The 20,219-nt window shown below is 49.8% G+C and overlaps 1 protein-coding gene across 1 annotated transcript; it reads right to left on the bottom strand.

The window, feature by feature from the left end:
- Positions 1–561: 561 nt before the first annotated feature.
- Positions 562–20,213, bottom strand: ALKBH5 (alkB homolog 5, RNA demethylase). The gene is made up of 4 exons (XM_019512674.1): positions 19,378–20,213; positions 12,115–12,195; positions 7,393–7,548; positions 562–5,816 (listed from the first exon to the last, which is right to left on the bottom strand). The coding sequence occupies exons 1-4, from the start codon at positions 20,094–20,096 to the stop codon at positions 5,633–5,635; spliced, it is 1,140 nt and encodes a 379-aa protein (XP_019368219.1). The 5' UTR covers positions 20,097–20,213; the 3' UTR covers positions 562–5,632.
- Between the last annotated feature and the right edge of the window lie 6 nt (positions 20,214–20,219).

Raw genomic sequence — 20,219 nt, 5'->3', positions numbered from 1 at the left:
TTGCCAGGGACCCACCAACTAACCTTTGCCTCCTTGGAGAGTAAGGGTGGAGGGGCCCGCAGGAGGCCATTGAGTTCAACCCCCAGCTCAGGGCAGGGTTAAGCCATCCCTGCTAAGAGCATCTGACCTGCTCTAAAAACACCTGTGGATGGAGGAACATTTCTCCTCCTCTGTGTAGCCTGGTCTAATGCTGAGCCACCCTCAAGTAGGGAAAGTGTTTCCTAATCTCCAACCTAAATTTCTCTTGCTGCCGTCCAGAACCATTTCTCCTTGTCCTGTCCCCACCTCCCTAGGGGGAGATGCTTTGCATCCTCTCTTCCCTTCCCACCCACACCTCTTTTCACTTTCCTGGCATGGAGGCACAGACATTAAGGGCCAATTTGATTTGAAGGACTCGGCCCCCAAAGCTTCAACTGAAGTCAAGACCCTCACTCCCCCCCCAAGTGAGCAACACGGGGCTTAAGCAACTTGCTCTGGACAAGAGTCAGTGGCTTCGTGGCTCTTGGAGAGCAGCTGTTCTCCACACGTACCCAAGAACTGCACGCACACTCACGCAGCCAAGTGATGCTTTCTGCTTTTATTCAATTAAATGCAGCATTCTATACAAGGAAAAAAAAAAAAATGAAATCCATGAAACTTCAAACCCTGACAGTGAAGAACTAAAGTCTTCCTAAGAATCAACCGGAATTAAAAGATTCCCCCCCCGCATTGTACTGTACATAAAATAATCTCTGCCCATTTACAGTGTTCCACACAGGACTTTTTTTTTATTATTTTTTTTTTGTGTATCTCAAACGTCAGAACTGTACAACTTTTGTTACAAACCACGCTCTCCTATGAAAAAACTTACAGAAAAAATATTGCCACTTTCTTTATTTGTAACAAAAAAATTAGAGAATCTTTAAAAAACAAAACAAAAGTCAGCCAGAACTTCAGGTGTGTGCGCGCGTGTGGGGGACGGGGAGGATGCTGGGGGCCAGCTGACGCGTCGGGCTGCTGGCTCTCCTTCCAACTGGGAAAGGGAAATTGCATTTGGCATATAAAACTAGCCGTCACTGGGGGCAGGTCCAAACCAGAGTCCAGGGCCAGCTTTGAACTTTTCCCCCGAGTTTCATGGCCATATGAAACTGGGGGGTGGGTTTAGACCCATCTCCAGCAAGCATCGCTATCAACAGCACATACTAACAGCATTAAAAACAAAGAACAAAGAACTCCACCCCCCACTCCCCCTTTCCCTGCACAGAAAATACTGGAAGATGCTTTGTATGAGATTCAAAACCAAAAATGGAAAGAAAAAAAAATAGTCAGCTTGTGCCTGCATGTGTTTGTCACCCTGTGTCCCAGCAGAAGCTCCTGGCACGGGAAACTCAGGTGTGTGCATTGCTTGCCAAAATACAGGTCAACCTTCAAAAGCTGGTTAGGCAGCCCAACCTTCAAAGATGAACCAAGCCTTTGGATTACAGCTCATGCATCTCGTGACTCAGTGACTTGCACCGGCTGGACTAGAACTTCGCAGGTGAGAAGTCAGATGTGGCAGCTATGACCTTGCTGCGGGTACGTCTCACTTGACTGGATCCTGTTAACGCGAAGTGCCCTCCAAGCATCTGGCACCATCAAAGCAACGACGACCTCAGAAGGAGGAGTCTCAAAAAAGCATCCCTATAACATCACTCTCCTTCTCAGGGACCAGCCAACAGCCGCTTTTTTCTGGACTCACCATGCAACAAACTCGGGGGTTTTTTTAAGACTCCTTTCACTTGCATGCAGCCCAACGATAACAGCAGCAAAAGTACAAAATTCCTCCCCATCATTTATCTGCAAAGAAGCAGAAAGCATTTCCCTTCCTTAGTGAAGAAAAATACTGCCGTGGTCTTTGGGATTTTTTTTTTTTTTTTTTTGTAATTTGGCAGTGCCTTTGATTTAGGGTGCTGGCTGCTGGACAGGTCACACATACTACACGCTTCTGGGTTACAGAGAGGAAACCTGACTGCATTATGGTGCGCTCTCAGGAAAGACGATTAAAACCAAGTGGATCAAGCCCGTGACTGAGGCTTTGCTAAGTCACCAGCTCTCTTTCACATTGCACAGGTGGTCATGACCCCACTTCCAGCTTTTTACCACTTAGAGCAGGGAGGCAGCTGGAACATGGGTGATTCCTAATTAAAAAAGTGAATTGCTTGGGTTCTGGGTGTTTTCCACATCAGGGCAGTGCCCTGAAAGTTTGACCTGGCCTCACAGAGCAGAGACATACAGCTATCAAAGCAAGATGTGGGTGGGATGAATTTCCTGAGCTGTTGTCAGATTAGGGAGTCTCCTGTCACTTGATATTGAGCTCGGTGTGAAGACATAGATTCTCAAAGTGTCTGAATGAAGGTTTCTTTTGGATGTGGATCAGTACAAAAGAACTAAGAACGTGCATCTACACATATACATACGTGGGTCTGTATAAAATATCTGTCCACCTGGGGAGGATGGTCTGCAGACACACGGGGCGACTTCAGCCCACAGACAGCATCAGGAGTCACAACTAGTCATGCCCCAATTTTGCCAACACGTCAATGTTGCAACCAAAGAAAAAACACAGATTTGACGCTAACCCCAAGGGGCACTGCTGCTCGCTCAAAAGCTGTAGAACTAAATGAAGCGTGAAGATGGAGAAGCAGAAAAAAGGTTGCATGGAGGAATACAAAATAAACGCAACGAATGTACCCCTGCTGCACACAAGGGGATGGAATGAGGTGTCGTTATACCTTGCTAGAGGAAAGACCTTGATGCATGAGACATTAGTAGGTCTACTGCTCCTTTCCCGAGAAAAATCCAATACCTTATTCCACTCTAGGTAACACAGCGAACCGTGCTCTATTAGTGGCCCCATCAGTGAGCCTCACCAAATTGTCACCTCAGAGGAAAAACTGAAACCAACTTCATTTGAAGATGGAGAGCCAGACTGCAGGGGCAGGCTGAAAGCAGCATGGGTAGAAGGATCCACTGCATGTAATAGGAGGAAAGAGAAGCACTGGTTACTACCATTTCTATTCATCCAGCCAGAACTATGTTTAAGCAGAAACACTGAGCTATTGTACAGCAGGAGGGGCTCAGCACAGCCCCTTAGAAGCGATGGGGCTTTTAAAATGCAAATCCAAAAACCGCCTAGTTCAGAAAAAAAACAAGCACTCCTAAGCCTCCCACGACCAGCCACCATCTTGTAGAGGGGCTGATGTTTAGGGTGTCTGCCATAAATGGTAACGCCGTGGATCCAGTATACGGGCTAGTTTCAAACACTCAGAAAAACCCAATGTCCCCAAAGAAAGCACTCCCCTACTGAGTGTGAGGATGGCTTGGAGTTGGCCTGCTGACAAAGCCAACAAGCGAAAGGGCAGAGAAATGCCAGCTTTAAAGACAAGCCTCAATTTTCAAATTCAGCTGACATCCTGAAGGCAACCAGAAGTATGAACTTCCACACCAGGGCAGAAGCGGTGGGGCTCGCTCGATGGGCAAACAGGCTCCTCTCATCTTTGAGGCATGCGAATTGGAGTTCTGCAGCAGAAACGCAATCCAAACACCAGGCTGAAGGATGACAGATAACCCCCAAAGGGCTCGAGTCTCATGCGGATAAAAGTTCTCCTGAAGTTATGTTTGCAACAGGACCATCACTAGGGGCCAGGAGAAGAAAAAGGCATGCATAAGAACTAAGAGGTGGGCAAGCATGCTAGATTTCTAACAGCACATGAAGGAACAAGGCCTGGTGGGCTGAAAACGCCTCAGTGAGAGCATCAGGCTGTATTCAAAATGTATTCGATCCTTTTCCTGTGAAGCGTGCAGACCAGCAGAGAGCACTGAACACACAACCAAAGAGAGCTGCAATTTTTAAAGAGTTTAAGACAACTTGAAAAAAAAGACCACTCCTTGCAGCTGCTGATACCTGGCTTCAAGATACTGAATTCAGAGAGGGTTTCTTTCTACCCCCTGTTTGTTAAAGTTAGGTTTCTAAATGTGTTATTACAAGGAGGCTCTAAGCCAGGATAATGCAGCCATGTGGGCGCAAAGACAAGCAGGAAGCATGGAGGGACTTCTGATATTCTAACCTCAACTCCTGTGCGCCACAAAGATGACCTCTTCAGTACTGTTTTTCAAGCCATGGAGCTTTCTGCACCAGGAATTCATACTGACATTCAAATCAGCAGAATACAGGCATCGTCCAGCAGTTCCTGCGTTTGCCGGGGAAAGCCGAGCAGCAGAACTAAGCAGGTTTGGAGACCCCCAACCTCCCACCACCAAGCCAACTGCAAACACCAAAGCAAGAACAGGACTGCTAGCACTACTCGGGCAATATCATGGAGCACACCTCTGCAGTGAAGTCCAGCAGATTCCTCAGGCTGTTGCAAAGCTCTGGGGTGTCCTCAAACGAGGCACTCGGGAGAGAACGCCGTCTTGGATCAAGCGGGTGAGGACCCAGGAGGGCAAGCTCCTGCCTGCACAGAGAGAGCACGTCCTACCGTGCTCCCCAGTCAGGCCCCCTCACAGTGCAACGTTACCCCGACAGATCGTTCTGGCTAGTCTCTCACTTGGAGAAGGGGAAAGCATGTACCCAACACACACACACATGCACGCACGCACGCACACACACACACACGCGCGCGCGTCATCTTCATACTCAAAGTCCCAGGGGCTCCGATACAGATCTCAGTCCCCTGGCACAACAGGTCTCAAAGCCAAGCAGGACACTATGTTTAGGGTCCAAACAACACACCTCTGGAAAGGAAACCTGCACGTATGCAGTTACAGACAAAGGTCTAGCAGACAATTACTTCAGTTCCTAAAGGCTCTATTCTCTCTGCGATGAGCCCTCAGAACCAGCCTCTGTGGGCACAAGTTTACGGCTGCTCTTCACAGAGAAAACATACCTTTTAGTTAGCAGCGCAGAAGACAGGATGCTGGCGAGGCCAAGCGAGCTGGAGGATGGGGGCTGGAAGGGGAGTATATGGCATTTAAAAACTGTTACTAAAGTGCAACAAATGTCCTAAACGCTCTGTAACCGGATGCAGCGAGAGGTGTCTGCAAAGCTTCGAATTTCCAGTTACTGCAGGGCACCCTTAACAAAAAAAAAATAAAGAAAAAAACCCTCACTATATAATAGCAGACTGAGGAGCCCTTTGGTGTAGCATGGAGTAGGAGGCCACGAGAGTTACAATTCTTGGGGTCAAACAGCAGATTTAGAACACGTGAAAAGAAACAAAAACACAAGTTAAAGCAAAAGGAAAAAAAAAACCCCAACGTTTTGTGACTTTCCAGCAAGGAAACCTCTCACTTTTTTGGTGTTTGGGGGAAAATAAAAAATGCCAACAGCCAGCCCGGCCCAGCTCTGACATTCACTGCTTCGGGAGGGAAAGCAGCTGTGTTTGACCCACTACTCGGGAAACCGTGGGTGGCACCACACACGTCCCAGTGCTACGCGTGCCTCAGTTTTACTCCATTCGTAACGCAGCCAGCCAGATCCTTTCCAAGGACTCATCAGCTGAAAGGAAAGAACAAAACCAAAAACTGAAGCTAGATGGAAAATAGCTGGAGGGGGAAAGTTTTCACAGATCAGAGGCCCTTCTCTCCAGCTCTGGGACCCTCAGAAGCCCATTCCTCAATGTCGCCTCATTTTAACCTTCCTGGCTGGACTTCCATCCTCCTCCTCCTCGTCATAGTCCTCCGTGTACTCGTAAGACCTTCGCCAATAGTTCTCTGAGCTGAAGTTGCTTCGTCTCCTGTGTTTTGGTAAGAGGACCGAACGCCTGTTCTCTTCTTTATCCATTTCTAAAATCCGAGGCCTAACGAGAACAAAAGCAAACTTCGGATTAAACTGATATTCCAGAAATGGCTGTATTTAAAAATAAAATCCCTCTACAAAGTCCTGCTTACTTTGACCAAATTGACCCCAAATGGACTCAGTGCGTTGTGGGAACCGAGGGGAGAATCTATCCCGGCAGTCCCAGGAAGACCCACACAGCGGACGCAGACTGAATTTAGACGTTCAGCATGAGCGCTGGGGAGGATTTGCTGTGGCAACGCACATTCTTTCCCTCTACGTCACAAGAGTCTTCATATTTCACACATCCTCACTGCCGTCTGGGCTGCAGTAAAGCTTTTAGACTGGGCAGAAACCACCACAACTGGGCAGCTGCTTGGCTTTCCCTTCCTGTGTGCAGCTGATGGTACCATACATTACCACTGCGAAGGAAGATCCCTGCTGCGAAGGGCACCAGCGGAGAATTCACATCATTCACCTCGTGCTGGGTGAGCACAATGCTCACAAGCCTAACACTGCCTCCCAACTAGCTCCGTTTCTCAGTTAGTGCCCACGCAGTCTGACGTGACTCAAACAAGCCCAGCCCTCCCAAGACTGCTTGCAGCTGTATCGCAGTCAAGCTGCAAAGCCAAGCCAACCTTTGGATGTGTGCGTGATGTCCAGAAGAGCCTCTGCCCTAATCCTCACCAAGCCCCAGAGACACCTCTGGGAACTGGGAAGACCAATCAGGCCTTACAGTGCATAACTATCAGTGAGCTACTCTGATTCTGCACCACCACCAATGGAAATATAAACCCTGGCTAGAAACTCTCCTGAGTGTGTACTCGCAGGGGAACCCTCACATTACTGTGTGCACTGAACTACACCCATTACAAGTGCCCATGTCCTTGGAGCTGCCACACCCAAACAGCTTCCAAGAAGGAGCTGACATCCATGCCCTTCTTGGCACCCAATGCCAGTACAGAGCTCACCAAGACGACACATGGAAGGCAGGTCTAAGAATCATCCCACCCAAGAGCCCCTCTCTTCCTTTGTGGTGACACCTTTAATTCTTTTGGAAAAAGCGCCACTTCATCATATGCAACAGCTGTGCACGTTGCTTGGCAAGAGAGGTCAGAAATAATTAGTTACCGGGAAATCAGCGTTCTGAATTACTGCATCAAACGAGGCAAGCCTATGGCTTCTCCGTTGGCAATAAAGATGCAAGCTGCTTACAAATCAAAGCTTAGCTTCCCCTGGTATCCAAATTAGGCTTCAAACCAGTTCTGATGATTTAGATCTGCATTCCACTAAAGCCTGTATGTGCCTGTAGAGAGCGCCGAGGTGGGAACCGTAGGAAATGTGAGCAGGAAGCATGTGCAGAAATATACTGGGCAAGAATGCAAGCGGGAGGACGTGTTACACAGCACCGCTATCGCAGTGGTGATGCCTTCTGGCTTAACAAACGGGTATGAAATGGGCCATTCTAAAAGTGGCGATTCCCACTTGGCTGATAAACAGCACGTGCCAAGACGATGCCAAACACCAAGAAGCTTTGAGACACCACAATGTCATAAGCATCCCACTCAGATGACTTTTCACAAGGGAGCTGGACTTACCGGTGAGCAGCATCAGGATCTGCTTTCCGATGGGACCGCTTTGGTTTCAGGATCTGGTCCCTGTTGGTTCCTGACAGTCGGTCAGAGGTGTAACCTGCTGTCAACACAGAGCTGCTCAGCGATTTTGTTTCCAATCGAGGAGCATCTAGTCTTGTTCTGTGAACATTTAAAAGACAAGTGTTTTCTAAGAGTCTGTGGGAAAATGCTAAGATCTCAGTAAGATATTCTACCTATTTCAACCGATATGAAACCCAAATTCAAATCACACAGCTCGCACCCACCACTACACCCAAGAAAGCCAAGCTCACTATAAACAAGGCAAGACCCTACCCTGAAAATTCCTCAGCTTCCTGGACTAAAGATCTGCCAAGAAATCTAGCACATGAAACCGAAACAACCAAGTTAACACAGGTCAGTAAGTGTGAGAGTTAATGATTATCCAGGGTTTTAAGTTGCTGAACAAAGTATCTAGGAGTGATGCAAAGAATTCCCCTGCTCTGGGACACAAAGCAATGACTAACTTCACCGTCATATTCTGTCTATCTAAATCAGGAGCCGTTGCGGAGGCCAGGGCAGCACAACTAGGGTTGCAGAGCTTCTCTTAAAAACTTAGAGGATTGCACAAGAGAGTCAGGTGGAGATCTGAAAGATGGGAAATTCCATTCAAAAGCAGCAGTTGCGACACGTTCTCTCAGTTACAATCAGAGAGAACCTGTGTGCTTAAACCAGAAGCCGTGCTGGCAAACAGATTTGTTACAACAGACAGAATAGCACTGTTTACCCAGACGCTGCTGCACCTGGCAGCTTGTGTGGACAGCATGAGAAGGAAAGAGCCATCTGAGCTCAGCCTGGTTACAACCGCGTAGCGGTAATATACTTAGACACGAGTCTTTGGCTTCAACGATATTTGAAGCAGTTTAAACAAGGCCAAGATCCAGGACAAAGAAAAAGGCACTGCAGAACAGCATACGTGGGCGAGATGCTCCGTGCACCCTCCAGAACCCTCTTGCTCCTCCGTGTTATTTCTGCGGTCTCTGCCTCCCTCAAATGGCATCTGTTCGCGTGCCGTGATCGGCATGTACGAGTTTGGGTTCGAAGAGGCGGAGAATGTGCTTCTGCTCTGCTCTGGAACTCCAGCTTTCCGACCTGGTTTCCATAGAGTGCAGGAAAGCCTAGGAGCCTTCCAAACCGCGGGCAAGAGCCGTTTGCAGTTGCTGAGCAACCATCTATACTTGTCCCTCACCAGCTCGTTCTCTCCGCTGCAAGTCCTGTGTATCGACACATGAATCTGTCTACAGGCATGTTTTTGTACACAAGGTTTGCCTAGCGCGCTGTGAAGAGGAAGGAAGAGTTTAAAGCTGGTATTATTTTAGCAGTTTGCCTGCTCCGTTGTTCCACCTGTGCATAGGCCAGAAATCTGATCTGTCCCCCGGCAGAACACTGAATGCAGAAGTGACAGCCGGTCCCATGCTGGGCTGTCTGATGGCCACCCCCAAAACCACATATAAAGATGCTAAATACAACATTAACATTCACTAATGGGCAGCAAAGGGTTTAAGTCAGTTCTGACAGGCATCAGAAGCTGGGCAATGGGACTACAAAGAAACAAAACTGTGCCGTACCATCAATACAAATTTGCCAACTCACGAAAGGAAGAGATTATACCAAATAATGCATTTCTGCAGAGCGAGGGGAGAACTCCAGCATCTGAGGGCAAGGGGTAATGGAAGCAACCCCCAAAGTTAAAAAAGAAAAAAGAAAAGAATTTCTGCACAGAAATAGACTTGCCTTTCTAACCTAATTTGTGCCTATCTGAAACTTTGAGAGGCATAAGTCTTAGCTTTGTCAATGAAAGCTTTGATCGAGGTCACTGCCCCAGTCACAGCATCCAGGGAAAGAGAGAAACAAACCAGCCATTCAGTTTTCAGCTACAGAAGCAGGAGAGATGGGCTACACATTCACCAGCATGTTATCCGAAGCCAAAGCTCTCTATAACAAATGCTGCTACCAACATGCTCAGAAAATCCATCACGTAAACCACTATCAAAGCCCAGAAGAATAATATCAGGTTGCACTAACACTGTTCCCGGTTATAGGGAAAGTGAGGGAGAAGATTGTTTTTATTTTTTTTTTAAATTTAGAAATTTCACCCCCCCACCCCGATGTTTTCTAAGATCTTGCACACAAGAAATTCCAGCCTTTGCTGGTGCCCTTGCAGCCCAGCACTCTGGTGCAGACAGGAAACACTGCAAACATCATTGTGCTTTCACTGCACTAAAGCATTAACACCCGGCTTGTAACCATGCTGTTCTCACATGTTCCACCAAACTGATCGAACCCCAGATCATTTCTCCAATGCGTGCAGTTTTGCTCTCCCATCGCTGCTGGCAAGATCAATCAATAGAGCCACACATGCAGAATGTGCACAAAAATGGATAAAAACCCAAAAGACTTTAGGGTAGCCAGCCACCTTGCTGCTTGGCTGAATGTACGTGCTTCTACCTACAGGCCCTCTCATTCCTCGGTGCATTATCTCTGTAACATAACCTAGCCAGACCCTGCATAAAACGTCCTTTGACATAACCAGCAGCTCTAATGCTAGCAGCCTGCCTAAAGGAAGCACTGATTTTCCTGGTTTCATAACATGCTATTTAAATCTGCAAGTGTCACATGATGCAGGACGTGATGCAATTCACTGTAGGAATGCATGTGACAGGATACAAATTTGATGAAGGTCCCTGAAGGCCTAATGGGGACAAGAGTCCAGGTTTGAAGGAACGTGCACAAGTTCAAACAAGCTCCCACTTGCAGCGTCTGTAGCACGCGCCTTTGCAAACCGGGATATGCGCTTTTTGCTCGGTGCTGGGCGATGCTATGAAGACAAGGAACAGAGCAGGTTAGGATACAACCAGGGTTTCTTTGCTACCCCACCACTGGCCGAATGACTTATCAAAATCCAACAGTGGAAAGTCCAGACATGGACTGCATGGACACAGAGTGCAAGTAAGGACTGAACTTCACTCGGTGCCCAAGGCAGCTTCTAGGAGCTGGGCTAAGCCAACAGCCTCAGCAGGGCCAGCAGATCCTGCTCTCCAAGGCCTGGCACTGTCCTAGTTAAGTAGACTGGAACTAGCTAAACTAGTAACAAAGACTTGGAGCCCATCGCTCAGGCTCCAGCGACATAAGCAATGTTTAGTTACTGACCCAAAATGGGAACGGGATAAAACCAGTCAGTCGGGCTCTCTGCATCAGACACGTGCAGCAGTTTAACTTGTTTTTGATCTATTTAGCCAGGCACCGACCCGACACAACAACCCGCATCTCCCACCCCTGCCTGTGCTCCTCGGTCCTGAACATTTCACAATGGACAAGCACCTACTGCAGCACTGCTCAGCATCTTGCCTTTCTTTAGCACGGCTGCTGCCATTCCCAGTGCCCCCAGCACAGCAGCCTTCCAATCTCCACGATAAGGGCAAGGGTTCTGGTACGCTACAAGCCACAGTGCACACTGGATTCTCTTGGGCCTTCATTTAAACCCACGCTCTTTCATTATGTGCCATGACTTTACACCTCCAGCCCCTCACCCCTGTGCAAGCTACTCTTGCCTCGCTGTTGCCTCAGGGCTTTGGCCTTCCCCATTCTCACTTCTCCACCCAGATGTCCAAGTCTCCACTTTGTTGCTGGGCTGATGTAATGGGCACTGCGTTGTGCTGTCCATGCCATCAGGTTACCCTGAAGCCAACTGAGCTGTTTGGAAGCTCAAAGAAGTCGGTGTCTAGGTTTTCAGCCTTGTAGCTTTGTTTCTGCCTGGGCTGCAGCCGTTCCACTCTACCCTCCCCTGCCTGCATCCTTCTGGGTTTGATGCCAAGGAATTAGTCACTTTTTCATTTTGAATGGCTTTTCTTGACAGACCAATTCCCCGACGACTTTCCCCTTGAAGGCAGGAGTCCAGAGCAGGCCACACAGCAGGCATAACTGACATTAAAGTAAACTAAAGTTTCTGCTGGACCTCTTAAAGCTATAGGCCAGACACCAACCACAAGATACATACCCCATCTCATTTCAGCTGGAGGCATTTCAAGACGGTGCCTTCAGTGAGGACCGATTCGACAAGGTGCTGCCTCTCACCAATCAAGCCCCAAACTGGTTTATGGGCCTAGCTCTTTAATCCATTATACCCACTTGCCTCAAGCATCAGCATTTCTTTCCCCAGCAGGAGTGAAAGTCATTCCCTCCCCAGCCCAGAACTCATCAACTTTGTCAAATTACCTATTTACAGCAGTTTGTATGATAATATCACCTTGAAAGGCCAGCATCAGGTACCTTGACACCACATGATCAGTCCCTTCAATTTGACTCCAAGCCTAACATTCTCTTTATTTTTTTAATTAAACCAGGTAATGAAAGCCCAGTGAATGTATGCAAATGCAAATGCAGTGCTTACAAACCTCAGACCTCACGTCAAGGCTCCAGGGCATGACAGCCGATGTGAAAACGACCACATTTGTAACCAAAGAGGCCAAAGAGATCAGTCAGCTTTCGCTGTCCAGCCAAGCCCAGCACAAGAATGGAAAGAGCATCGTAAGCAGATGCCATGTTAATGTCCTCGCTAACATTTGGACAGCTAAAGTAACTTGGAAGCATGTTGCCAGTGCTGTGAAATGATAGTTAGGCCCAGCTTTGCTGTTCCCTTACAGGTCAGCCAGCCGCTTGCACACTTACTTTCTAAGGATGATAACGGCCCTCCTCTCCTTGATGTCTTGTGGTCGAATACAGTGTGTAATTTCATCAGCTGCGTATCCACTGGACAACAAGAGGGTTGGGGGGGGAGGCAGGGGTGGAGAAGGAGAAAAGAAAACATTGTGAGTAGGCTGACCAATAACTCTGCAAATTAATCACCGGTCTGAGACTCAGTCTTATTTATCCCGTAACTTTCACGAGTTCTTCCCCGCTCCCCGGCAAACAGATCAACACAACCCACCTTTCACAGCTTTTGCTTTTAAATTCAGATGAGCAAAGAAAAACCCAAGGATGTTAACATTATCCAGGCCTTGACATTCTCTATCACAGGTTTTTAGCAGATGCCAGAAGAAATTACCACCAGCCACAGTCATAAAGTGCGTTATGGAGCGTAAATTCAGTCAACTCATTTAGTGAATTTAAAGAGCAATATAAAACCCACCGCATTACAGGAAAGGATCTTCCCAGGCAATTCCCCGCCCAAGAAGCTACTTCCGTGATTACTGAGGTCTGCAGCTTGCCTGCAATTACAAGGGCTGCCGTTCACTTGAAGTTCTGCCTTTTGCATTACCTCCGAGGCTGTCGGCTACACGATGACAGGTGGATTTGAACATTAACGCATCTGCCTACTGGAAAGCTGTGCGGTGAGGAAGCGGTAAACACCTCTGCGCTGCTTCCCAACCACCACTAAATGAAGATTGGATACTGAGGCTTATTCCCCAAGTGTTCAACACAAGTGCTGCCCTTTGACATCCCCTTAGGGATTCTGCTGCTTGAATCAATCAGATCCAGTCATGGCGCATGGAAGATTTAGTTTGAAGCCCCAAATTTACCTAAGTTCCATTAACTAAACTGCAGGCCTAGACTGCTGAGAATTCACATGGGGCTGAGACACTAGACTGTCTGAGCTATCAAGTATTAGGGCCCCCTTGAAGAGGTGCGTACTGGAAATGAAGTGTATTGTCATTCGCAAAGAGCATGGAAGACATTACTTAATCTAACAAGCCTTTCAGGCAGGTGGTAAGAAGAGAGAAGGCTGTTTGTGCTCTCAGGAACACTAGGCTATTTCTAGGTATGCAAAATCTCAAACACTTGCTATAGAAGTCTCTCTCCACAGCTGCTTTTTTTGTTTGCAGATACATTCTTCGGCTAGAATGGAATTAGTGAGGCAGGCAGCCTGGCCGAGATCTTGCACAGCAAGGCCATGCCACGTTAATATGGAGGATGGCAGTCACACCTGCTTGGAAAATGAAGGGACTAAGGGACACCCTCTTGGCACGGAAGCTGTTCCCTTGATGAAGGGCATGAACCAGACCCCTTGGAGATGGGAAAGGGCAGCACTGGGGTAGTTCTTCCACCCAGCGTCCCACTCCCCTGATGGTGGCTCCAGGCAGCACTTTTGGCAACACAAAATGTTCCAAACTGGACCACAGCAGCTTGCAAGGACAGAGGGGATTTCTCAGGGGACCCTGCTGAGGTCAGTGTGGGGTGATATGCACACAGGATTTGGCCCAGAGGAAAGAAAGAGGTCAAAGTGTCCCCCAAAGCAGAACTACTCATTTTCCAGTTACCTGGTTGTTACAACAGGTCACCCCTCCCTCATCCACAGCCAGCCCTTTGACTTCCAGTCTAAACACGGGACCAGCATTAAGGCTCCAGCAAACTCCAGGCTGGGTAACAAGGAGGAGCTACAACTTAGTATTCTGCACTGCATCTGCCAGTTCTATAAAATGCTTCTATTTTTAATTTTCTCTCATTCTTTCCTCATTCCCCAAATGCTCAGAGACTGGCTGGGAGCGGCGGCTGCCTCCAAACACTCATCCGCCTTTGCCAGAGAGGAGCCGGGCATCGGTCCACTTTCCAGAACCACAGCCTGGCCTGGTGAGGGGGCAGGTTCTCCAAGCAGCTCTGCCCAGAGGCAAGAGAGCCCGAGGCTGGGCTTTCTGTGTGCACAGAGGAGACTGGCCTGCCCGCGGCACAGGAAATATGGTCTTCCTTTCTCATGCCAGACTACAGCGTTACTGCTTTAACAGACCGCTCAATACAGTAGCACTGATCTGGCTGCAGGTGTATCAGAGAATGAGTGTTATCGAGCAGCTTAATTATTAAGGCGTTGCTACGCTTTGGAATTTTTGCTTCAAGCTCCAGCGAGTCAATTAAGATCCTACATGTTAGCGTTCACTTTAGGAGGCCTTTAGGAGAAGGAGCAAGCCTATTTCTGAACCTGAACTCTCTAGCACTAGAGGTCAGGCAGGGCGGCTGCCCCGATGGCTTACTGGACGGATGCCTGTTTCACAGCCTCATGCCAATTTGAAACTAATAGCAGTCATTGCTGCGGATGTGCAGCAGGCCTGGAGACTCAGCTCTGCGCAGAGGGGCCTGCCAGGAGCACGACGGCAGTCACTGCCCGCCAGTGCTTAGCCCATGCTCCAGAGACTGAATCCAGGCTGCAAGCAGCCAGCAAAGCAATCTGAAAAGGGCACTGTTGGTGGCTGTTTCATTGGGGCTGGTCCTCTACATCCCCCCGCAGGATTTTCAAGATACTTTTTCTCCTGGCCTAACACCACCACTGACACCTGGCAAACAGAGCCCGAACAGACCGAAGCAGGTATTCGCTCATGCTCAAAGCATCTGAGGACAGGCAAAGGCCATTCCTTACTTCCTCTAGTCTTCCTTTTAGACTTGGGGCAAGATCTTCCGTTTCCAGGTCTCGGTTAACTCCACTTGATGAATGGATTATGGTCTCTCTCACTGGGGTAAAAGAAAGGGTTCGTTCATTGCCTGGAACAAGACTGGAGGTGTCCAAAGGGGGAACGCTCCAGCTGCACAAGTTTCCTGCCTGTTCTGTAGTCCAGGAACTTGAGGTACAGCCTGGCTTCGTACACTGCATGTGGCTCTGCAGTAGTCTGGCCAAGACCCCCTCTGAAGCCTAGTACACCAGCGGTGCAAGCCAGTCATCTCAGATGGGGTCTGCACACTGCCACAGAAATAGCCGCAGGTTTTAACCAAGAAGGGCTTGATGTCTCACTAGAGGTTTAAAAGAAGACTTACTGCTGGCATTGTTGAGAAGATTTAAGTTCAAACAGAGCCTCGGGGGGGGACAACACACAACTCTACTTGCCTATTTCCCACTGGCAAAGGTGGAGCTTCCTCTAACAGGAGCCAACGGGCTTCTATCAACTGCCAAAGATTTAAGTGTTTTCACATGAGATGCCAACCCTGGCAGCTAAGAAGACATTCTCCCTACACCTGCGAAGGAAGCACGTCCAGCCCGTGCTGCCTGCAGGCAGCTCAAAGGCCTCCACAACGCAGTCTCTTCTAGCGGCAGAAGGTCGAAACCTGCCTCTTGGTCATTTCCCTGCTCTTCTGAATGGTGGGCAGCCAAAAGGCATCTTCCTCTGCCTCAGGAAGGACCTCTGGGAATCAGGAGTAAGAAAAAAGCTCCCTCCCTCTTGTAGTAGCCAGATAGGGAGGGAGTAGATTTTGAGAAGCTGGGACATCCAGTACCTCAATATTGACAGAAACAATGCAGCATTTTTCCCAGCCCCCTCAAAAGCCAGGAGGCAGCACTGCTAGGCTTTGATGTGGGCATGTCATGAAATTCCCCCACGAAACAGTCATTATCAAAGACAAGGGAGGGTTAAGAGCAACCTAAAAGAACAGCTCTGAGGCCCAGGCTGAGGGACGTAGGGTTGCTAGCAGCACAAAATAAAGTTTCCACTGAATTCTGTACACTGCAAGATCACTGGGGACATTTATATGATTTGGACACTGGCCTGCTGAATACGGCTTGTACTAGAAAAACTCTTCCAACCCTGCACAGCTGCCCCAGTGTCTTTTCCAATTTAATATTTGCCCTCCTCCAGACACTTTCCCCAGAGTGAAGAGGCAAGTTTTATTCACCCTGCCATCTGCATACTATTTCTGTTTCTACTGCTCGCCTTATCCCTTTAAAAAAGGAAACACTCAAGTGACTGAATCAGTAGCCAACACCTACAGAAAGTTACAGCCCAGACCTAGGAAAGGCCGCAAAATAAATGACAAGGTGCTGACATCCAGCCTCATCCAGACTCCCTCACAGGACAAGAAACGCAGCAAAATTAGTGCTTTGATTTTTGGCTCTTCCTTTTGGGAGCTGGGATTCAGATCCTAGCCCGGCCCTTCCAAATCTGGAAGATGACTGCAGGAAGAAGTTACTTGACCCCTTAATTCCTTCCTCTACATAAGAGGCAGAATAAGGCATCACTTTAGCCAAGGTCCTGACAATCTAGAGATGACAGAGAGGATATCCTCCTGATTAGAGGAATGAATTAAAGGAACCCTAGATGGAGAAGCATGTACCTCTTCTAAAGAAAGGAGGTTGCTGGCAGGCACGTTGCTTAGCCCAGACTTTATCTGATGCATGTATCCAACAAGAGCAAAGGACTGGAAGCGTGGCCAGAAGCAATCTATTCCACAGCCAGAGGTACTCTGGGCTCAGGAGCTCATGTTTGTGTTAAAGATCTGGAAGTCTGTTTGCACGATACAGTCTGTATCTACAAACATCAAATCCTGCCCAAGGTGGCATAAGAGTCCAGCATGGCTCTGCAGATTAGGAGTGCAGTGCCCCTCATATGCCATGGGCGTTTCTCTGACATGCATGAACCAGAGAAGAAAAAAAAAGGCTTTAAAGCTGACTTTTGAAGGGCACGTCCCACCATATGTCAGGGGAAGGGATCAGCCGACCCCTCACTACCCTTCCCAAAACAATCCCATTGCAGTGTGCTAGATTGCTTAGGCCAGGGGAGCCGGATAAAGAAAGGCAGAGAAGATCTGAAAGCAAAGGAGGTGGTTTTGAATCTGCTGATGACAGTCCTGGGAATGGAGGAAGAAACAGAAAGAGGTGGGAAAGCAAGAAGCAGAGGGAAATAGCTGGGAGAACACAGCTTTTTTTTCCCTTCGCACTCCCCAGCCATCCCCTCCCGTCAACAAAACAGATGTTGCCACGCTGCCTTCCCCAGAACCCAGCCCTGCCCTGCCAAGAACAGCCGCTGCCCCAGTCAGGTTTGAGTCACACACATTACATGCATGCCACTTCTATCTGGGCAGCTTCCCTATCTCCAGGGCAACTGCCTGCAGGGAGCTGTTTACTTGGCTTTTCCCCTCCCACTTCGGAGAAGTGACTCCTCAGCACGACCAGAGAGGGCTGGATCTCCGGGGAGGCGTCACATCCAGCAGGACGGAGAAGACTTGCAAGTCATGTCCAGTCCCTCTCGAGCCTGGCGAGGCTAAGAAATCATGACAACTTTTTATCCCAGCTGGTTCTCAGTGCTGCAGACACCGCTGAATGCCCCTTAAGTGAGTGCTAAGCGCTTGGTAACAGCTGCACTGAAATTGAAATAATCCCCCATTTTAGAAAAGGCCTTTCTACTCCAAACCGGGACCTCTCATCTTGGGTTAGGTAATCAAGCTCCCACAGCCATCAGTAGCCGGAAACCCATAGCACTGTTCAGAGCCACCAACATTTGGGGGTTTAATCTCAGGCTGCTGAGACATGGAGCTGGCCCTAAGCATGCCAGGCTGCCGGGGCGCTCCCAGGCTCCGAGCCTGAACTCCCTGGACTGTTCCCCTCCAGCAGCCCAGAACAGAGCAACCTCAAGTCCTCCTGTCCCCACAAGCAGCCTAGAGGCCCCTCGCCAGCAGGTTTTGGTATGTCACTTAAAGACCCTGACCCTCCTCCATTTTAAGGTCAGGAAAGCTTTCCTTTTAATTAAATGGGGATGGAAACCACCCTTCTGTTTGTCTCTGAGTCCAGCTAGAACGCATTACAGCAAAGTAAAATCTGCAATAGCACATCAGGCTGGCGGGCCAGCCAGCCTGGCTACTCCAGCCTTTGGCCGTCCCTAGCACCTGACCTCAAACCCAATTCGTGGCTTCGAATAAACAGGCAGAACGCCATTAGCTTCAGGAGAGCTGTGCCCACTTACATGTTAGTTTGCAATTCCCTCCTGTCCTGCCGAACACCCAGGGAACCGTGAGGATTAGTTAATGTTTGTGCTGTGCTTGGGAGATAAAAGCTATGCGAGTGCTAAGCATTTATTATTAATGCACCTGGTCAATTGTGCAATGCTGCATGTACATGGGGGGAAAAAAATTCCTTCCTGAACCCTGCGGTGATCATTTTACAAGCCAAAGCAGGAGATTGTGTTACCTTTAGAGAGCCTGGCAAGCAAGCGAGAACGTTTATCAAACTGGGGGGGAAGAATCCGCACAGCTCCTAATTTATGGCTGCTCTGAAGTAGTTTAGGATGCAATTATATGGGCGCTCCAGGCAAACGGAGCTCTGCAGGGCTCCTCTGAGCTTTGGGGTGACTAAACCCTCCATCACGAAGTCAGGCAGCCCCAGCGCTTGATTCCTTCCCTCTCACATTGCCTAAAAAGCCACCTGTTCCACGAGGCCACACGCACTAATGATCACAGGCAACACGACCGCCTGCCACCTGTACTGGTCCGAGTTGCAGACAGGGCCATGTGACCAGGGGATGGAGAAAGGGATTAGGACCAGGGATTCCCACAAGCCAATCCCTGCTTTACCAGGGACCTGCCGCGTGACCTTGGCCAGGTCATTTACTGTGTGTGGCTGTTTCTCCATTTGCAAAACGGAGACCAAGATACGCCTGGAACGCCTACCATACAGCACGGTCGTGCAGGGCTCGCTCCACACTGCAGGGCCTCACTACCAGCTGCCTTTCCAGAAAGAGGAGCCTTACCAGTCCCAATCTACAGATGGGGAAGATGAGGCCAGTCACGCCCCCTCCCTATGTTTAAGGTCAGAAAGGAAGTCGGCGACTGAGCTATGAATAGAACCCAGGAGCCCCCGGTCCAGACTGGCTGCCCTGGAACAAGCGCTATCAGGCCGAGGCTCCATTTTGTGCATCTCTGCCTGGATTTCTGCCATTGACAAGGGCAGATTAAAGCTAAAACGGAGCCCGACCCCACCAGCGCTCCACGTCCAGATAGATACTAAGTCCCTTACAGGTAAGCCAGCCCTGATGTGTTGCCTGAATCACGGGTCCAACCAGCCCCCCCAGAGGTCTTTTCTCCATCCTCCGAGGGGGCGGAAAGCAACCCGCACCCGCTCCACTACGGAAAAATAATTCACCCTTGTATTATTAGTGGCGAGCAGCCGCGTTACTCAAGGATCAAAGCTAAGGGGTGTCTCAGTTCATTCCCTGAAACTCCGAGGCCTTGCACTGCATTAGTTACCTGAGCACAGTGACACTCCCTCTCCTCACAGGCAGGAACAAGACGGGTTCAGAGACCCGGATGGGCTTGAACTGGAACTTACACCCAAAGCAGAGCGCAGAGTCGCTGAAGAAAGACACGGAGACGATGGGCCTCTCGAAGATGTGGATGGGGTCCACGTGCGAGACGATGCAGCCGCCGGGCTGGTAGTCGTTGATCACGGCGCTGTTCACAAAGCCCTCAGGGATCACCCGGTGCTCCACCAGCCGGCGGATCACCAGGTCATGCACCCACTCGGGGATGGCGTCCACCTCGCCCCGCGGGTACAGCCGCTCCTGCCCGGGGCCGCGGCGCTGCAGCTGCGCCCCGTAGGTGTAGCCCTCGCCAAAGAAGTACTTGTTGCGCAGGGGGGCCCGGTCCACCGTGTGCTCCTTGTACAGCCCCTTCTCGGCCCGCGACACCACGTCCTCGATGCGCGCCTCAATCTTGGCGCACTCCTCGGGGCCGAAGAGCCGCAGCTGCCGGATGCCGCTCTTCACCTTGCGCGCCTCCTCCTCCTCCTCCTTCTCCGCCGCCTCCTCGTAGTCGCTGGGCTCCGAGTCCGACGCCGCCTGGTATTTGCGCTTGGCGGCAGGGGCGTCCCCGAGCTCCCGGGGGCCACCGCCGCCTTTGTGGCCGTCCCGGTAGGGCATCATGGACTGGAGCTTCTCGCGCAGGTCCGTGTAGCCGCTGCCGGCCATGCTGCGGCCTCTAGCGCCCGCTGCTCATGCCGGGGGAGCCCCCGCGGGGCCGGGGGCGCTGCATGCAGGGCCGGGCCGGGAAGACGCCCCACGGCACGTGCGGCCCCTCCGGGCTCAGGCGCC

The sequence above is a fragment of the Gavialis gangeticus genome, unplaced genomic scaffold, assembly GCF_001723915.1.
Source record: "Gavialis gangeticus isolate Ggan-Ray unplaced genomic scaffold, GavGan_comp1, whole genome shotgun sequence".
In the NCBI taxonomy this organism is placed as follows: domain Eukaryota; kingdom Metazoa; phylum Chordata; order Crocodylia; family Gavialidae; genus Gavialis; species Gavialis gangeticus.
The sequence above is the reverse complement of the archived record's forward strand: the minus strand, read 5'-3'. Positions and strand labels throughout refer to the sequence as shown.

What these genes read in the sequence shown, in the direction of transcription:
- ALKBH5 (XM_019512674.1), bottom strand. Translation starts at nt 20,096, where the DNA reads ATGGCCGGCAGCGGCTACACGGACCTGCGCGAGAAGCTCCAGTCCATG. An exon ending in GCCGTTATCATCCTTAGAAA is followed by an intron (nt 7,549 to 12,114) that starts GTAAGTGTGCAA and finishes AAATGTTCACAG; the next exon opens with AACAAGACTAGATGCTCCTC. An exon ending in GATCCTGATGCTGCTCACCG is followed by an intron (nt 5,817 to 7,392) that starts GTAAGTCCAGCT and finishes TGTTCTCGTTAG; the next exon opens with GCCTCGGATTTTAGAAATGG.